This window comes from Bos indicus, chromosome 26, assembly GCF_029378745.1.
Source record: "Bos indicus isolate NIAB-ARS_2022 breed Sahiwal x Tharparkar chromosome 26, NIAB-ARS_B.indTharparkar_mat_pri_1.0, whole genome shotgun sequence".
Lineage (NCBI taxonomy): Eukaryota > Metazoa > Chordata > Mammalia > Artiodactyla > Bovidae > Bos > Bos indicus.
In genome coordinates, this window is record NC_091785.1 from 18,434,573 (window position 1) to 18,452,535 (window position 17,963).

Here is a 17,963-nt window from a genome sequence, read left to right on the forward strand (position 1 = left end):
AAAACTTTAAAATGATAAATAGACTTAACCATACAAAAGCTGCTGCTGCTGCTGCTAAGTTGCTTCAGTCGTGTCCGACTCTGTGCGACCCCATAGATGGCAGCCCACCAGGCTCTCCCGTCCCTGGGATTCTCCAGGCAAGAACACTGGAGTGGGTTGCCATTTCCTTCTCCAATGCATGAAAGTGAAAAGTGAAAGTGAAGTCGCTCAGTCGTTTCCGACTCTTCGAGACCCCATGGGCAAGAGTACTGGAGTGGCGTGCCATTGCCTTCTCCGATAAAAAAGCTAGTCAGATTTAAAAAAAAACCAAACCTAGTCAGATTTCAAAGGGCTTACTACAGTGCATGTAGCTTTCTCTGATTAAAGTTTGACTTTCTTAGAGAGCAGGAAGTGTTTGAAGATAATGTCAAGAATGTTACTAAATACTATTGCTGTACACTTTCTTGGTTTCTCATCTTCTCCTAATTGTTAGTTTCCTGTTATTTGGTGAGTTATTTGGTGAGTTTTTTTTAATTTCATTTTTAATTTCATTACAGCTTCATTTAATTTCATTAATTTTCATTAATTTCATTTTTTAATTTCATTTTCAAAAAACATTCTTGGTTTTATCCTTGTAATTGTGTTCACCATAAAAATAAAACAAGTGAAGAACTTCTACATTATGTAATCCCAATGTCATTCTTTATAGTTCCTAAATTAATGAAGTTCGCCACTTCCCAAATGTATTGATATAATTAAGACACATACATACAGCAATTGTTCAATCTCATAGTTCAGCTTAACAAATCACCTGTATTTAATTTCATAACTGATATTGTTATTTATTTTTTCATCTGATTATCTTAGAAGCTATGGCTTTATACAGTTTTATAGTTTGATACTAACACATTTCCCATTATAAAATGTACTGTCATTAACTCACTCTATACTTTTAAAATTATTTATAAAGTAGATCACAAAACTTGTGAACTTCTGACAAAACTGTTCCTTTTTTATCTATCACTATATTTTAAAATTACAGAAAAGAACAACAGTTTTCCTACAGTTCAGTTCAGTTCAGTCACTCAGTCTTGTCCAACTCTTTGCGACCCCATGAAATCACAGCACGCCAGGCCTCCCTGTCCATCACCAACTCCCGGAGTTCACTCAGACTCACATCCATCGAGTCAGTGATGCCATCCAGCTATCTCATCCTCTGTCGTCCCCTCCTCCTCCTGCCCCCAATCCTTCCCAGCACCAGAGTTTTTTCCAGTGAGTCAACTCTTCACATAAGGTGGCCAAAGTACTGGAGTTTCAGCTTCAGCATCATTCCTTCCAAAGAAATCCCAGGGCTCATCTCTTTCAGAATGGACTGCTTGGATCTCCTTGCAGTCCAAGGGACTCTCAAGAGTCTCCTCCAGCACCACAGTTCAAAAGCATCAATTCTTTGGCACTCAGCTTTCTTCACAGTCCAACTCTCACATCCATACATGACTACTGGAAAAACCATAGCCTTGACTAGATGGACCTTTGTTGGCAAAGTAATGTCTCTGCTTTTCAATATGCTATCTAGGTTGGTCATAACTTTCCTTCCAAGGAGTAAGCATCTTTTAATTTCATGGCTGCAGTCACCATCTGCAGTGATTCTGCAGCCCCAAAAAATAAAGTCTGACACTGTTTCCACGGTTTCCCCATCTATTTCCCATGAAGTGATGGGACCAGATGCCATGATCTTCATCTTCTGAATGTTGAGCTTTAAGCCAATTTTTTCACTCTCCACTTTCACTTTCATCAAGAGGCTTTTTAGTTCCTCTTCACTTTCTGCCATAAGGGTGGTGTCATCTGCATATCTGAGGTTATTGATATTTCTCCCGGCAATCTTGACTCCAGCTTGTGCTTCTTCCAGCCCAGCGTTTCTCATGATGTACTCTGCATATAAGTTAAATAAGCAGGGTGACAATATACAGCTTTGACATACTCCTTTTCCTATTTGGGACCAGTCTGTTGTTTAATGTCCAGTTCTAACTGTTGCTTCCTGACTTGCATACAGATTTCTCAAGAGGCAGATCAGGTGGTCTGGTATTCCCATCTCTTTCAGAATTTTCCACAGTTTATTGTGATCCACATAGTCAAAGGCTTTGGCATAGTCAATAAAGCAGAAATAGATGTTTTTCTGGAACTCTCTTGCTTTTTCAATGATCCAGCAGATGTTGGCAATTTGATCTCTGGTTCTTCTGCCTTTTCTAAAACCAGCTTGAACATCTGGAAGTTCATGGTTCACGTATTGCTGAAGCCTGGCTTGGAGAATTTTGAGCATTACTTTACCAGCGCATGAGATGAGTGCAATTGTGCGGAAGTCTGAGCATTCTTTGAGCATAATATTTTAAAATTACAGAAAAGGACAACAGTTTTCCTACAGTAGGCACTAAAGACTGTAACACAAAAGACAATAACAAGATCATTAACTGCTGGATGCACGGTACAGACAATGCAAGCTCTAAGAATTCAGAGGCAGGAGAGACTCTTTCACTCTTATACAAGGAGAGTTGAGATTTGCAGTAGGTCTTAAAGATGAGAAGGGTTTGACAGAGTTTGACAGTACTCACCTTGAGCACTCTGACTCCCATCCTCCTCCTTCAGACAGTTTCCATTCTCCAAGACCCCGTCCTACAGGGCTCATCAGCGCTGCCTCCAAAGCCTGCCCCTGTGGCTGTGGCTGGCAGCCTCTACAGTAAGTCACCCTCTTGTTCCCATATTTTCGTTTTTTCATTTTCATCTACTCTCTTGCTCTGCTCCCTTCCATACCATTTTTCCAGTGCTTCCTAGATTTTCACAAGCCACAACTATTGAGCCTGTTCTCTGGAGTCCATGTGCAGCAACTGCTGAAGCCTGTGAACCCTACAGTCCATGCTCTGCAAAAAGAGAAGCCACCACAATGAGATGCCCATGAACCACACCTAGAGAGTAACTCCCCCCTCGCCACGACTAAAGGAAAGCCCACGAAGCAACAAAGACTCAGCACAACCATAAGCTCAGCAGTAAAGAATCTGCCTGCAATGCAGACGCCGCAGGAGATGTGGGTTTGATCCCTGAATCGGGAAGATTCCCTGTAGGAGGAAATGGCAACCCACTCCAGTATTCTTGTCTGGAGAATCCCACAGAGAAGCCTAGCAGGCTACAGTCCACAGGGTCGTAGAGAGTTGGACACAACTGAAGAGACTTGGCAAGCATGCATGCTCACTGTGCATAGGCTTAAATAAATAAAATTATTCTTTTAATTACACATATTTCAGATCATTATAAACATCAGTTTTTAAAACTTCATATAACTATATACCAGTAACCCCAAACAAAAAGACAAGAAATGTTAAAGTAGCTTGCTCAAAGACACATACTGTTTTAACTGAGGGAAAAGTTATCAGTAAACAACATATCTGCTGGGATCTTCCCAAGTTTGAAACTGCAAAGATCCATGCTGTTGTTGCTGTTCTGTCAATGTATCGTGTCCGACTCTTTGCAACCCCATGGACTGCAGCACATCAAGCTTCCCTGTTCTTCACTATCTCCCAGAGTTTGCTCAAACTCATGTACATGGAACACTGATGCTATCTATCTCATCCTCTGCCACACCCTTCTCCTCCTGCCTTCTTTCCCAGCACCAGGGCCTTTTCCAGAGAGCCAGCTCTACACATCAGGTTGCCAAAGTATTAGAGCTTCAGCATCAGTCCTTCCAATGAATATTCAGGACCGCTTTCCTTTAGGATTGACTGGTTAGATCTCCTTTCGATCCAAGGGACTCCCAAGAGTCTTCTCCAACACCACAGTTCAAAAGCATCAATTCTTCAGCACTCAAGTTTCTTTATAGTCGAACTCTCACATCCATACATGAGTACTAGAAAAACCATAGCTTTGACTAGATGGACCTTTGTTGGCAAAGTAATGTCTCTGCTTTTTAATATGCTGTCTAGGTTGGTCATGGCTTTTCTTCCAATGAGTGTCTTTTAATTTCATGGCTGCAGTCACCATCTACAGTGATTCTGGAGCCCCAAAAAATAGTCTCTCACTTTTTCCATTGTTTTCTCATATATCTGGGAATTGGTTATATATATTATATAGATTTTTATATAGATTTTATATATTTATATTAATATTATTATATTATATAATATTATATTTTATTGGAGAAGGCAATGGCACCCCACTCCAGTACTCTTGCCTGGAAAATCCCATGGACAGAGGAGCCTAGTGGGCTGCAGTCCATGGGGTCTCGAAGAGTCTCGACTGAGCAACTTCACTTTCACTTTGCACTTTCATGCATTGGAGAAGGAAATGGCAACCCACTCCAGTGTTCTTGCCTGGAGAATCCCAGGGACGGGGGAGCCTGGTGGGCTGCCGTCTATGGGGTCGCACAGAGTCCGACACCACTGAAGTGACTTAGCAGCAGCAGCTTTCACTTTCATTTCACTATCACTTTCAGCTCTTTAGTACTTCTTCACTTTCTGCCATAAGGGTGGTGTCATCTGCATATCTGAGGTTATTGACATTTCTCCTGGCAATCTTCATTGCAGCCTGTGCTTCATCCAGCCCAGCATTTTGCATGATGTACTCTGCATATAAGTTAAATAAGCAGGGTGACAATATACAACCTTGACTTACTCCTTTCCGGATTTGGAACAAGTCTGTTGATCCATGTCCAGTTCCAACTGTTTCTTCTTGGCCTGCATAGGTAGGCCAAGATTTCTCAGGAGGCAGGTAAGGTGGTCTGGTATTCCCATCTCTTTCAGAGTTTTCCACAGTTTGTTGTGATCCACATAGTCAAAGGCTTTGGCACAGTCAATAAAGCAGAAGTTTTTCTGGAACTCTCTTGCTTTTGCAATGATCCAACGGATATTGGCAATTTGATCTCTAGTTTCTCTGCCTTTTCTAAATCCAGCTTGAGTATCTGGAAGTTCACAGTTCATGGTTCACGTACTGTTGAAGCCTGGCTTAGAGAATTTTGAGCATTAGTTTACTAGCACGTGAGATGAGTGCAACTGTGCAGTAGTTTGAGCATTCTTTGGCATTGCCTTTCTTTCGGATTGGAATGAAAACCGACCTTCTCCAGTCCTGTGGCCACTGCTGAGTTTTCCAAATTTGCTGACATACTGAGTGCAGCACTTTCACAGCATCATCTTTTAGAATTTGAAATAGCTCAAATGGAATTCCATCACCTCCACTAGCTCTGTTCGTAGTGATGCTTCCTAAGGCCCACTTGACTTCACATTCCAGGATGTCTGGCTCTAGGTGAGTGATCACACCATCATGATTATCTGGGTCATGAAGATCTTTTTTGTATAGTTCTTCTGTGTATTCTTGCCCCCTCTTTTTAATATCTTCTGCTTTTGTTAGGTCCATACCCTTTCTGTCCTTTATTGTGCCCATCTTTGCATGAAACGTTCCCTTGGTAGCTCTAATTTTCTTGAAGAGATCTCTAGTCTTTCCCATTCTATTGTTTTCCTCTATTTTTTTGCACTAATCACTGAGGAAGGCTTTCTTATCTCTCCTTGCTATTCTTTGGAACTCTGCATTCAAATGGGTATATCTTTCCTTTTCTCCTTTGCTTTTCGCTTCTCTTCTTTTCTCAGCTATTTGTAAGTCCTCCTCAGACAGCCATTTTGCCTTTCTTTTTCTTGAGGATGGTCTTGATCATTGCCTCCTGTACAGTGTCATGAACCTCCATTCATAGTTTTCAGGCACTCTGTCTCTCAGATCTAATCCCTTGAATCTGTTTGTCACTTCCACTGTATAATCCTAAGAGATTTGATTTAGATCATACCTGAATGGTCTAGTGATTTTCCATATTTTCTTCCATTTAAGTCTAAATTTGGCAATAAGGAGTTCATGATCTGAGCCACACTCAGCTCCCGGTCTTGTTTTTGCTGACTGCATAGGGCTTCTCCATCTTTGGCTGCAAAGAATATAATCAATCTGATTTTGGTGTTGACCATCTTGGTCAACACTGTCCATATGTAGAGTCTTCGCTTGTGTTGTTGGAAGAGGGTGTTTGCTATGACCAATGCATTCTCTTGGCAAAACTCTATTAGCCTTTGCCCTTCTTCATTCTGTACTCCAAGGCCACATTTGCCTGTTATTCCAGGTATCTCTTGACTTCCTCCTTTTGCATTCCAGTCCCCTATAATAAAAAGGACATCTTTTTTGGCTGTTAGTTCTAGAAGGTCTTGTAGGTCTTCATAGAACCATTCAACTTCAGCTTCTTCAGCATTACTGGTTGGGGCATAGACTTGGATTACCGTGATATTGAATGATTTGCCTTGGAAACGAACAGAGATCATTCTGTCATTTTTGAGATTGCATCCAAGTACTGCATTTTGGACTCTTTTGTTGACTATGATAGCTACTCCATTTCTTCTAAGAGATTCCTGCCCACAGTAGTAGATATAATGTTCATCTGAGTTAAATTCACCCATTCCTGTCCATTTTAGTTCACTGATTCCTAAAATGTCGACGTTCACTCTTGCCATGTCCTGTTTGACAACTTTCAATTTGCTTTGATTCATGGACCTAACATTCCAGGTTCCTATGCAATATTGCTCTTTACAGCATAGGACTTTACTTTCATCACCAGTACATCCACAACTGGGTGTTGCTTTTGCTTTGGCTCCGTCTCTTCATTCTTTCTGGAGTTATTTTTCCACTGTTCTCCAGTAGCATATTGGGCACCTACTGACCTGGGGAATTCATCTTTCAGTGTCCTATCTTTCTGCCTTTTCATACTGTTCATGGGGTTCTCAAGGCAAGAATATTGAAGTGGTTTGCCATTCCCTTCTCTAGTGGACCACATTTTATCAGAACTCTCCAGCATGACCCATCCATCTTGGATGGCCCTACATGGCATGGCTCATAGTCTCACTGAGTTAGACAAGGTTGTGGTCCATGTGATCAGTTTGATTAGTTTTCTGTGATTGTGGTTTTCATTCCATCTGCCCTCTGATGGATAAGGATAAGAGGCTTATGGAAGCTTCCACCTCATAATTCTCTATAGAATAGACCTAGGCAGTGTTGCAGCAAGGGAAACCAGGAACTTGGAGATAAGATGATTTTCCATGTGCAAGTCACCAACTTATTGCCTCTCATCCATCACTGCCTACTCTGCAAAAATGGAGCCAGAGCCTCTAAGTATACTTCCTTTTCTAGCTGGTACAATGTTCAGCATTACTGATAAAGAACACTGCAGAGATAGAGGAGGAGGCAGGGCCTTTCCCTTTAGGCTTTCAGGCTGCTCCTCTAGGGAAGCTCCTGCAGGTTGCACAGCTTCTCCATTGATAGGCTTCATGTTATAGCAGTCAGCAGCACCCATAAGCCAGCCGCTTTCCACCCGCACACCCCGTCATCCCTGAGACATCTCCCTATGCACAGCTTTCCCAAGTATCCTAAAGGGGTGGGTTTCAGGAAGGTTCCTGAAGGTGAATTTCCAACAAGTTCTACCACATTATTTCTCTGCCATTCTGTGGCTCCAACGTGGGATATCTGCCCTAGGGTATCTATCTCTTCTTAGCACATTCTATCTCAGCCCTAAGAATTATAGTGGATTCTTTTTATCCAGCTTTATCAAGGTATAATTAGCAGACAAAATGATAAGATATAGTATTTATAAAGTGTACAGCATGATGACTTGATATACATATGCAGGGCATAGTTGATGCTGGTTTCTATCTGTAATTCTTTAGCGATCTCTTTATTTATTAGCCAATCCCCTGTTACTCCAATTCCCTGTTAGAATCAATAACTCTTTATACTAAACTTTCTTTGTTCAAATTACTATATAGTTTCTGTGTCCTAGTTGAACCCTGATCAGGTAAAACTAGCAAAACATCAGCACAAAATAGATGGACTCTGGCATTTCTAGAAACATGGTTAATAAAATGTAATCAATAGGGTTTACTCAAGGTAGCCAGAAGGTATCTTCAGGAAGAAAGTACTGATAAGTGCTGATTAAAAAACAAAAGGAAGTAATAATCTAATCAATCAACTGTAGTAAGTCTCTTTCAAACATAAAATGGGACAATCTGACAAACAGATCAGGTATATTCTTTTTTCATTTTTTACTGAAGCATAGTTGATTTACAATGTTTCAGACAAAGTGATTCAGTTATATATGTGTGTATGCATATTCTTTTTTCAGATTCTTTTCCACTACAGATTATTAGAAGATATTGAAGATAGTTCCCTGTGCTACTGACAGATAGGTCCTTGTTGTTTATTTTAGATATAGTATGTGTTCTTTCTCCTTTGGTAAACATAAGCTTGTTTTCTATGTCTATGAATCTACTTCTGGTTTGTTCAGTTCAGCTCAGTTTAGTTGCTCAGTTGTGTCCAACTCTGCGACCCCATGAATCGCAGCACGCCAGGCCTCCCTGTCCATCACCAACTCCTGGAGTTCACTCAGACTCATGTCCATTGAGTCAGTGATGCCATCCAGCCATCTCATCCTCTGTCATCCCCTTCTCCTCCTGCCCCCAATCCTTCCCAGCATCAGAGTCTTTTCCAATGAGTCAACTCTTTGCATGAGGTGGCCAAAGTACTGGAGTTTCAGCTTTAGCATCATTCCTTCCAAAGAAATCCCAGGGCTGATCTCTTTCAGAATGGACTGGTTGGATCTCCTTGCAGTCCAAGGGACTCTCAAGAGTCTTCTCCAACACCACAGTTCAAAAGCAGCAATTCTTCGGCGCTCAGCTTTCTTCACAGTCCAACTCTCACATCCATACATGACCACAGGAAAAACCATAGCCTTGACTAGACGGACCTTTGTTGGCAAAGTAATGTCTCTGCTTTTCAATATGCTATCTAGGTTGGTCATAACTTTCCTGCCAAGGAGTAAGTGTCTTTTAATTTCATGGCTGCAGTCACCATCTGCAGTGATTCTGGAGCCCAAAAAAATAAACACTGTTTCCATTGTTTCCCCATCTATTTCCCATGAAGTGATGGGACCAGATGTCATGATCTTCATTTTCTGAATGTTGAGCTTTAAGCCAACTTTTTCACTCTCCTTTTTCACCTTCATCAAGAGGCTTTTTAGTTCTTCTTCACTTTCTGCCATAAGGGTGGTGTCATCTGCATATCTGAGGTTATTGATATTTCTCCCGGCAATCTTGATTCTAGCTTGTGTTTCTTCCAGTCCAGCGTTTCTCATGATGTACTCTGCATATAAGTTAAATAAGCAGGGTGACAATATACAGCCTTGACATACTCCTTTTCCTATTTGGGACCAGTCTGTTGTTTCATGTCCAGTTCTAACTGTTGCTTCCTGATCTGCATATAGGTTTCTCAAGAGGCAGGTCAGGTGGTCTGGTATTCCCATCTCTTTTAGAATTTTCCACAGTTTATTGTGATCCACACAGTCAAAGGCTTTGGCATAGTCAATAAAGCAGAAATAGATGTTTTTCTGGAACTCTCTTGCTTTTTCCATGATCCAGCGGATGTTGGCAATTTGGTCTCTGGTTCCTCCGCCTTTTCTAAAATCAGCTTAAACATCTGGAAGTTCACGGTTCATGTATTGCTGAAGCCTGGCTTGGAGAATTTTGAGCATTACTTTACTACCGTATGCTGCTGCTGCTGCTAAGCCACTTCAGTCGTGTCCGACTCCGTGCGACCCCATAGACGGCAGCCCACCAGGCTCCTCCGTCCCTGGGATTCTCCAGGCAAGAACACTGGAGTAGGTTACCATTTCCTTCTCCAGTGCATGAAAGTGAAAAGTAAAAGTGAAGTTGCTCAGTCGTGTCCGACTCTTAGCGACCCCATGGACTGCAGCCTACCAGGCTCCTCCATCCATGGGATTTTCCAGGCAAGGGTACTGGAGTGGGGTGCCATTGCCTTCTCCTACTAGCGTGTGAGATGAGTGCAAATAAGTTCATTTATATACTTTATGCAAATTACCTAAATTGCCTTATCAATTGGCTTATGAACCTGAATGGAATCAGTCCTTAAGTCCATTTAACAAATAGAACAGTTTTTTGAACTTGCATTAACAAAAAGACTGCTGCTCTCTGAGGACCTTCTCCACAACCACCCAGAAACCTCCTTCTTCAACACTGTTTAACCTTACAAACTCTACAGCTAAAGGTTAGAGGCAAAGAAAGGTAGCCCATTGACCAGTTTATAAAGATTAACTTTAAAATTCTATTTTCTTTTTCCCCTCTCCTTCCATCAAGAGTGCCCTTGCCCGTAAATAAACTCTCTAAGCCAGATAAACTGATAAAAATGCAAAATAAAAAGATTCTGATTCAAGAAAGACCCCTAAAGAATCTATTCCTCATTTCAGTTCACAGAATTTGACAGTACAAATAAAAAATTAGATTCAGGGAGTTCTCTGGTGGTCAAGTGGTTAGGACTCGGTGCTCTTGCTGCTATGGGCCCATTAATCCCTGTTCGGGAAACTAAGATCTCGAACGCCTCACAGCTCAGCAGCCAAAAAAACTGGATTCAGACATTTAAACCATGTTTTCTACTTTTTTTACAAGTGAGAACAGAAAATTCTTCCTAAGATCAACAGGTTCTGTCTCACTTTTCTTGAAGGGCCACACTGCTGTCTTCTAAGAGAAAAGAACAATGTAATTTTAAAAAGGGACTTTACTAAGTCTACACTGTAGTGATTCAGCAGGATACAGGGCACTTTCCCCATCTTCAGACACCTTCCTTATCCTCCAAAAACATTTCCAAACTGGGATGTAACTATCCCAAAGTCTGTTCCAAAGCTTCCTGCTATTCCTAAGTCCCATGGGCAGGGCTCCAAAACTTAGACACTGCTGGTATATTAACTGTCTCCAACTTTTCACAAATGCTATCACTTCCAGGACTTGTTCTGCCTCTCTCCACTCCTGTATGTTCTTGTTTGCTTTTCTGGTTCACAGTGGGTTTCTTTTTTTCAGGGAATATTGAGGTTAAAAAGCCTGTGACTCTGTTATCAATTTCCCCTCTTCATCTAATAATAGTTAGGACTTTCTTTTTATGCCTCTTTTCAACTCAAAAAATACTGAGCCATATTTCCCTACTGCCAATTATGTGGGTAGGTGGCTATAATTCTTTTCCTGCTTTTGTTTTTTCTCTCTTTGGCCCTTGAGAGTCTCTACTTTTTTTTCTATTATTTTTATACTACTACTGGTAGAGTAGATAGCTTCAATTTGTGGATTTCCCTTATTAGATGCAGGCTTAAAATAATAATGAAGAAATAGAACTAGAAAGCAAAACAGTTCTAAACAGATGATCATATATTCTCCATTCAACATGCAAATATATATTGCTTTGTGCAAATAGACAATTCTTTCCTCTTCTTTATGGACTACAAGCGACCATATCACCAACAGAAGATTAGAAAGGTTAATATCTGCAGAGCATAAAGTAATTTGCATGGCATTTATCACAAGGTAATATTTTTGTCTTAAAAATACCAAAAACTATTATTCATTCATTACTGACCACCTTGTTATTATTGTTCAGTCAGTAAGTCGTGTCTGACTCTTTGCGAACCCATGGACTGCAGGACACCAGGCCTCCCTGTCCCTCACTATCTCCTGTAGTTTGCTCAAGTTCATGTCCACTGAGTTGGTGATGCTATCCAACCATCTCATTCTCTGCTCCCCTCCTTTCCTTTTGTCCTCAATCTTTCAAAACCATCAGGGTCTTTTCCAGTGAGTCAGCTGTTTGCATCAAGTGGCCAAAGTATTGGCCAGTAAACTGTAGACCACCTACACAAACCTAATTGTTGGGAATACATAATAAAAATATACATGACCTGCCCTCAAAAAGCCCTTAGAAAACTCAACTTCTCTATGAACTACTTCAGGTTCAGATAACAGTCTGTGAATATCAACTGATTATGTAACTAATACTATTGCCCCAAATTTAAATTCAAATAGCAATATCCTTTAAAGAAATTCAAACTATTCCTGCTGTCGAACGGTATTTTGTCTTCAGATTTTCTTCAGATTTTCATCACAATTCAAGATTTTAGAGCAGGCTAAAGGATGATCTAATCAAACTCATCAATTCCCTCTACGGTTTCTGGGGAGGGAAATGATCCAACCATTTACAGGCAGCTTCAAGAGGGGAAAATTCTTCCCTATAAAATATGAAATAACATACTACCACTCCCATCTCTGCTAAGTAAGGAGTCCAAGTCCTAGCCACAAACCCAGCTTTCAGAGATGTGCATTCTCCTATTCAATACAAACAGCACCAACAGATACCAACCAAAAGTTTTACTCATTTACACTGGGGCAATGTATACAACACAGGCTTGGCAGGCTAAAGCCCAGAGGGTTGCAAAAAGGTCAGACTCCCATATGTAAAATAGATAGCCAACAAGAATTTGCTGTGTATGGCTCAGGAAACTCAAACAAGGGCTCTATATCAACCTAGAGGGGTGGGATGGGGAGGGAGATGGGAAGGAGGTTCAGAAGGGAGGGGATATATGTATACCTATACTACTGCACAATTGCACTTATTTCACATGCTAGTAAAGTAATGCTCAAAATTCTCCAAGCCAGGCTTCAGCAATACATGAACCGTGAACTTCCAGATGTACAAGCTGGTTTCAGAAAAAGCAGAGGAACCAGAGATCAAATTGCCAACATCCGCTGGACCATGGAAAAAGCAAGAGAGTTCCAGAAAAACATCTATTTCTGCTTTATTGACTATGCCAAAGCCTTTGACTGTGTGGATCACAATAAACTGTGGAAAATTCTGAAAGAGATGGGAATACCAGACCACCTGACCTGCCTCTTGAGAAATCTGTATGCAGGTCAGGAAGCAACAGTTAGAATTGGACATGAAACAACAGACTGGTTCCAAATAGGAAAAGGAGTACGTCAAGGCTGTATACTGTCACCCTGCTTATTTAACTTATATGCAGAGTACATCATGAGAAACGCTGGACTGGAAGAAACACAAGCTGGAATCAAGATTGCCGGGAGAAATATCAATAACCTCAGATATGCAGATGACACCACCCTTATGGCAGAAAGTGAAGAGGAACTAAAAAGCCTCTTGATGAAAGTGAAAGAGGAGAGTGAAAAAGTTGGCTTAAAGCTCAACATTCAGAAAACAAAGATCATGGCATCTGGTCCCATCACTTCATGGGAAATAGATGGGGAAACAATGGAAACAGTGTCAGACTTTATTTTTGGGGGCTCCAAAATCACTGCAGATGGTGACTGCAGCATGAAATTAAAAGACACTTACTCCTTGGCAGGAAAGTTATGACCAACCTAGATAGCATATTGAAAAGCAGAGACATTACTTTGCCAACAAAGGTCCATCTAGTCAAGGCTATGGTTTTTCCTGTGGTCATGTATGGATGTGAGGGTTGGACTGTGAAGAAGGCTGAGCGGCGAAGAATTGATGCTTTTGAACTGTGGTGTTGGAGAAGACTCTTGAGAGTCCCTTGGACTGCAAGGAGATCCAACCAGTCCATTCTGAAAGAGATCAGCCCTGGGATTTCTTTGGAAGGAATGATGCTAAAGCTGAAACTCCAATACTTTGGCCACCTCATTTGAAGAGTTGACCCATTGGAAAAAACTCTAGTGCTGGGAGGGATTGGGGGCAGGAGGAAAAGGGGACAACAGAGGATGAGATGGCTGGATGGCATCACTGACTCGATGGACGTGAGTCTGAGTGAACTCCAGGAGTTGGTGATGGACAGGGAGGCCTGGCATGCTGGGATTCATGGGGTCGCAAAGAGTCAGACACGACTGAGCGACTGAACTGAACTGATGGCTGATTCACGTTGAGGTTTGACAGAAAACAACAAAATTTTGTAAAGCAATTATCCTTCAATAAAAAAATAATTTTTTTAAAAAAAGGAGTCAGACTTGACTTAGAGACTCAACAAACAACACTGTAAATAGGCTCACTCTACTGAATTCCAGGCTGAATTAATACTTCCCTGGTGGCTCAGACGGTAAAGCGTCTGCCTACACTGTGGGATACCCAGGTTAGATGCCTTGGCTGGGAAGATCCTCTGGAGAAGGAAATGACAACCCACTCCAGTACTCACAACATTCCATGGATGGAGGGGTGTGGTAGTCTACAGCCCATGGGGTTGCAGAGTCGAACACGACTGAACGACCTCACTTTCTTTTTTCTTTCGCTGAATTCCAATATGCATTTTCTCAATTAAGACAACTAAGTTCTTAAAGCTGGGGTAAAACCACCTAGAAATTCTTTCTAGGAAAAGCTATCTTGGGAGTGTGCTAACTTGGGAGAAAACACTCTGTAGAAATAAAGCAATGATTTCCTAAACTGATTCCTCTGATCTGTTCTTTAGTTCTTCTACTAGAAGAACAAAAAACTATTAAGTATGGAGTGGTTATTAACTACTAGGTTCAGCACTGATAGCTTTAAAAGGATTGTCTGGTTTAATCCTGACATTCTCTGGAGTAGACATCATTATGTCCGTTTACAAATGAAGAAACTGAAGCTGAGAGAAGTTTAAAAATTGGCCCAAGTATTTTATTGTTTTTAGTGCTCCTATAATTATGATTCTTTTCCTAATTTCCTTTTCAGATAGTTCATTCTTAGCGTATAGAATCATAACTGATTTCTGTATGTTAATTTTGTATCCTGCAACTTGAACCTGTTTATAAATTCGAATAGTTTTTTTTTTGTTAGCATCTTAAGGATTTCCTACATACAAAATCATGTCTTCAAAGAGGGATAACTTTACTTCTTCCTTTTTTTATTTCAATCCCTCCTTGTTTCTTTTTCTTGCCTAATTGCTCTGGCTAGGACTTCCAATACTATGTTGAGCAGAAGTGGCAAGAGTGGGCAGCCTTGCCTTGTTCCTCACCACAGTCGGTATCATCGCACATCTGTCAGGATGGCTATGATTAAAAAAAAAAAAAAAAAAAGTGTTGGTGAGGACCTGGAGAATCTGGAACCTTTGTACACTGCTGGGAGGAAAACAAAATAGGGCAGTGCATAGCTCAGTGGTAAAGAACTCACCTACCAATGCAGAAGACACCAGTTTGATCCCTAGATCTCCTGGCAACCCACTCCAGTATCCCTGCCTGGGAAATCCCATGGACAGAGGAGCCTGGCAGGCTATAGTTCATAGGGTTGCAAAAGAGTCAGACACAACTTAGAGACTAAACAACAGCAGCAAGTAGCCTAGAAGTTCACAAAAAAAATTTTAAATAGAGCTACCCTAGGACCCAGCAATCTCCTTCTTTGTATTTATCCAAAAGTATGAAATTAGGATCTCAAAGAATTATTAGCAGTCTCATGTTCACTGAGGCATAATTAACAATAGCCAAGATGTGGCAACAACCTAAATGTCCATGGACATATGAATAGATACAGGTGAACTATGGTATATACATAGAGCGGAATATTACTCGCCTTTACAAAAGAGAATTCTGCAGTATGTGACAGTATGGATGAAACTTGAGGACATTATGCTAACTGAAATAAGCCAGTTGCAGAAAGACAAATGATTCCACTTATATAAGATATACGCTTACACGAGATGTCTAAAATAGTCAAAGTCACAGAATTAAAGAATGGAATGGGGCTTGCTAGCAGCTGGGAGAAGAGCAATGGGAAGTTACTATTTACTTAAAGTTTCAGTTAAGCAAAATGAATAAGCTTTTGAGATTTACTGCACAACACTACCTACAGTCGACAACACTCACTGTGCTCTTAAAATTTTATCAACAGGGTAGATCTCATGCTAAATGTTTTCATTACATTAAAAATTTTCAAATGTTTAACTGATCCAAGGACTCAAATCCATATCTAAACGACATTCAAATCTGTGCTCCGAATTAACCATATAAACTGCCTCGGAAGAGATTAAAAAGTACTGACAGCGTTCTCCCCCTACTTCCCTGGTGGCTCAGACGGTAAAGCGTCTGTCTACAATGCGGGAGACCAGGGGTCGCCAAGAGTCGGAGACGACTGAGCGACTGATCTGATCTGATCTGATCTGACAGCGTTCTCTCCCAGCGCTGTGCGACGTTGGGGAATTCGCTTAACAGCTCTGGGCTTGTTTCCTCACCATTGAGATGAGTCTCAGCGCAAAGGCACGCAGCGTTGCCACCACAAACAAGTCGGTTTGCAGCCAACCCCGCTAGTGGACCTCCCAATAGCATCAGCAGGATCAACCAGGGTCCTGGCTGTGCCCAGCGCCGGCGCCAGACCACCGAGCCTCAGTCCCTGCAGGCGCAAAGATGAGAAACGCCGCAGAAAAAAGGAACAAAGCCTGGCCCCCTGGGTCACCGTGACCCAAGAGAAAGGCGTCAGTACGACCAGCCCACGGCCTCGTTTCCTAGGCAGCTGGACCAAGAACTGGGCTCACCTCCGGCCAGGCTCCGGGGCTGGCACCTCCCCTTCACTCTGCGCCTCAGTCGCCATCTTAGTCAGCAAACTTCTTTCACCGCCCCCAACTCTGGCCCCGCCCTCATGCCTTTCGATTGGCTAAAGTCTTACCTTCCTTTTTTATACGATTGGCTAACTTGCCCGCCCCTCCTCAACCCGAATAACTTCATGACATTATTGGTCTGTTCAAATAACTAACCGTCATTAGTGGCCCCCTGTCGTGGCGGAAAAGAAAGGGGTGAGGGGCCAAGCAGGGGGCGGTGGGAAACCCAGCCCCGTGGCCTGCGGGTAGTTGTAGTTTCTTATTTTGATTAACTCTCCGGATTCCACCGACTTTTAGCTTCAAGTCAGAAATATACAGCTTACGCTCAAATTCTGTCCTGATGTGTAAGTCTCAGAATTACAGAATTGTCGGACTTGAAAGTGACTTCAAGAGTCACTCTCTAAAATGGCAAGATTAGTTTTCTGTCCTGATACAGAGGTACAGAGCAGCAGACAAGAAGTACTTACTAAATTTGTTTCACAGCCTGCTTTCTTCAGACAGCATACCAGTGGGTCACTTCTTCATTCCACCCGCTCCCTTCTGGCTTCCCAGGGAAGCCACAGTTTACCTCTCTGATCTCAATCATGGAGCCAAAACCTGCATAATTTTGTCCCTGGCTGAGCTTTAATCCTCAAAGAGAGAAAGAATCATAATTATGCTTTCCCTCCCTACCTCACAGGCTTCTGGTGAGGATTAACTGAGGCAATAGATGCTAGAACACTGTAAACTTAAAGCATTAATTTCTTTCTCTGTGTTAGTTTCCTCTGCTGGGTTTTTCTATGGATATTTTTCCTGTTGTTCTCTCTGACAACCTTTCACGTGAGGATCACCCAGCACTCTCCTTTTCTTTCCCTAAGTTCTATCCACATACATTTCAGTTTCTCAGAAGCCTTTGCTCTGTTGCTTTTCCTGGGTGGTCTGCCTTATTATTTTTCACATATCAGTTTAAAAGTCACTGGTTCAGGGAATTCCCTGGCAGTCTAGTGGTTAGGACTCTGCATATCCACTGTGGGGGGCCGGGTTTGATCTCTGGTTAGGGAACTAAGATCCCCACAAGCTGAGTGGTGCAGCCAAAATAAACAAATAAATAAAAGTCACTGATTCAGATGCCTTCCATGGCCCCCTCTGAATAAATCAGTTCCCCTACCAAACTTCCACATAGCACTTGAACTCTTCCTTCATAGCTCTCACCACAACTTATATAGTTGATGTCACCGTTCATTTCATGTGAGGGTTCCCAACTAGACTTCCTGCCACACATGAGTAGAGACTACATCTATTTTGCTCCCCGTGGCATCTGGCACATAGTGGCCTTTTGATAAATATTTTTTGGACAAATGCATAAGCAAATACTCAGACTCTGTTATCCAAACCAAAAATTGAATCATGTGTTCTAATTATTTCAATTGATGAATTTTGGGTAAAATGTCTAAATAAAATTGCATTTAGTTTTATGTTGAACAAATTGTCCTTATTGTGCAAATGCATGAAAAGAAAGGCAAAATTCAACAAACAGTGAAATTTTTCACTGAACCCCAGGCAGCCTTGGAAAATCCAGGTTGTATAATTT

General features: G+C 41.6%; 1 protein-coding gene across 5 annotated transcripts in view; it reads right to left on the reverse strand.

Annotated features, from left to right (window-relative positions):
• ARHGAP19 (Rho GTPase activating protein 19) overlaps window positions 1–16,409 on the reverse strand; it is a 70,384-nt gene extending 53,975 nt beyond the window's left edge. Inside the window, exons 1-2 of one of the 5 annotated variants that reach the window (XM_070780589.1) lie at window positions 16,031–16,299; window positions 2,586–2,891 (exon numbers count right to left, since the gene is read on the reverse strand). In XM_070780589.1, coding sequence (XP_070636690.1) covers window positions 2,586–2,755 — 170 coding nt within the window. In that variant the 5' untranslated portion in view covers window positions 2,756–2,891; window positions 16,031–16,299. Of the gene's footprint in view, window positions 1–2,585; window positions 3,127–16,030; window positions 16,300–16,330 lie in introns of those variants that run through there. The other 4 variants (XM_019953009.2, XM_070780591.1, XM_070780590.1 and 1 more) reach the window with 4 other exon arrangements.
• Window positions 16,410–17,963: the final 1,554 nt, after the last annotated feature.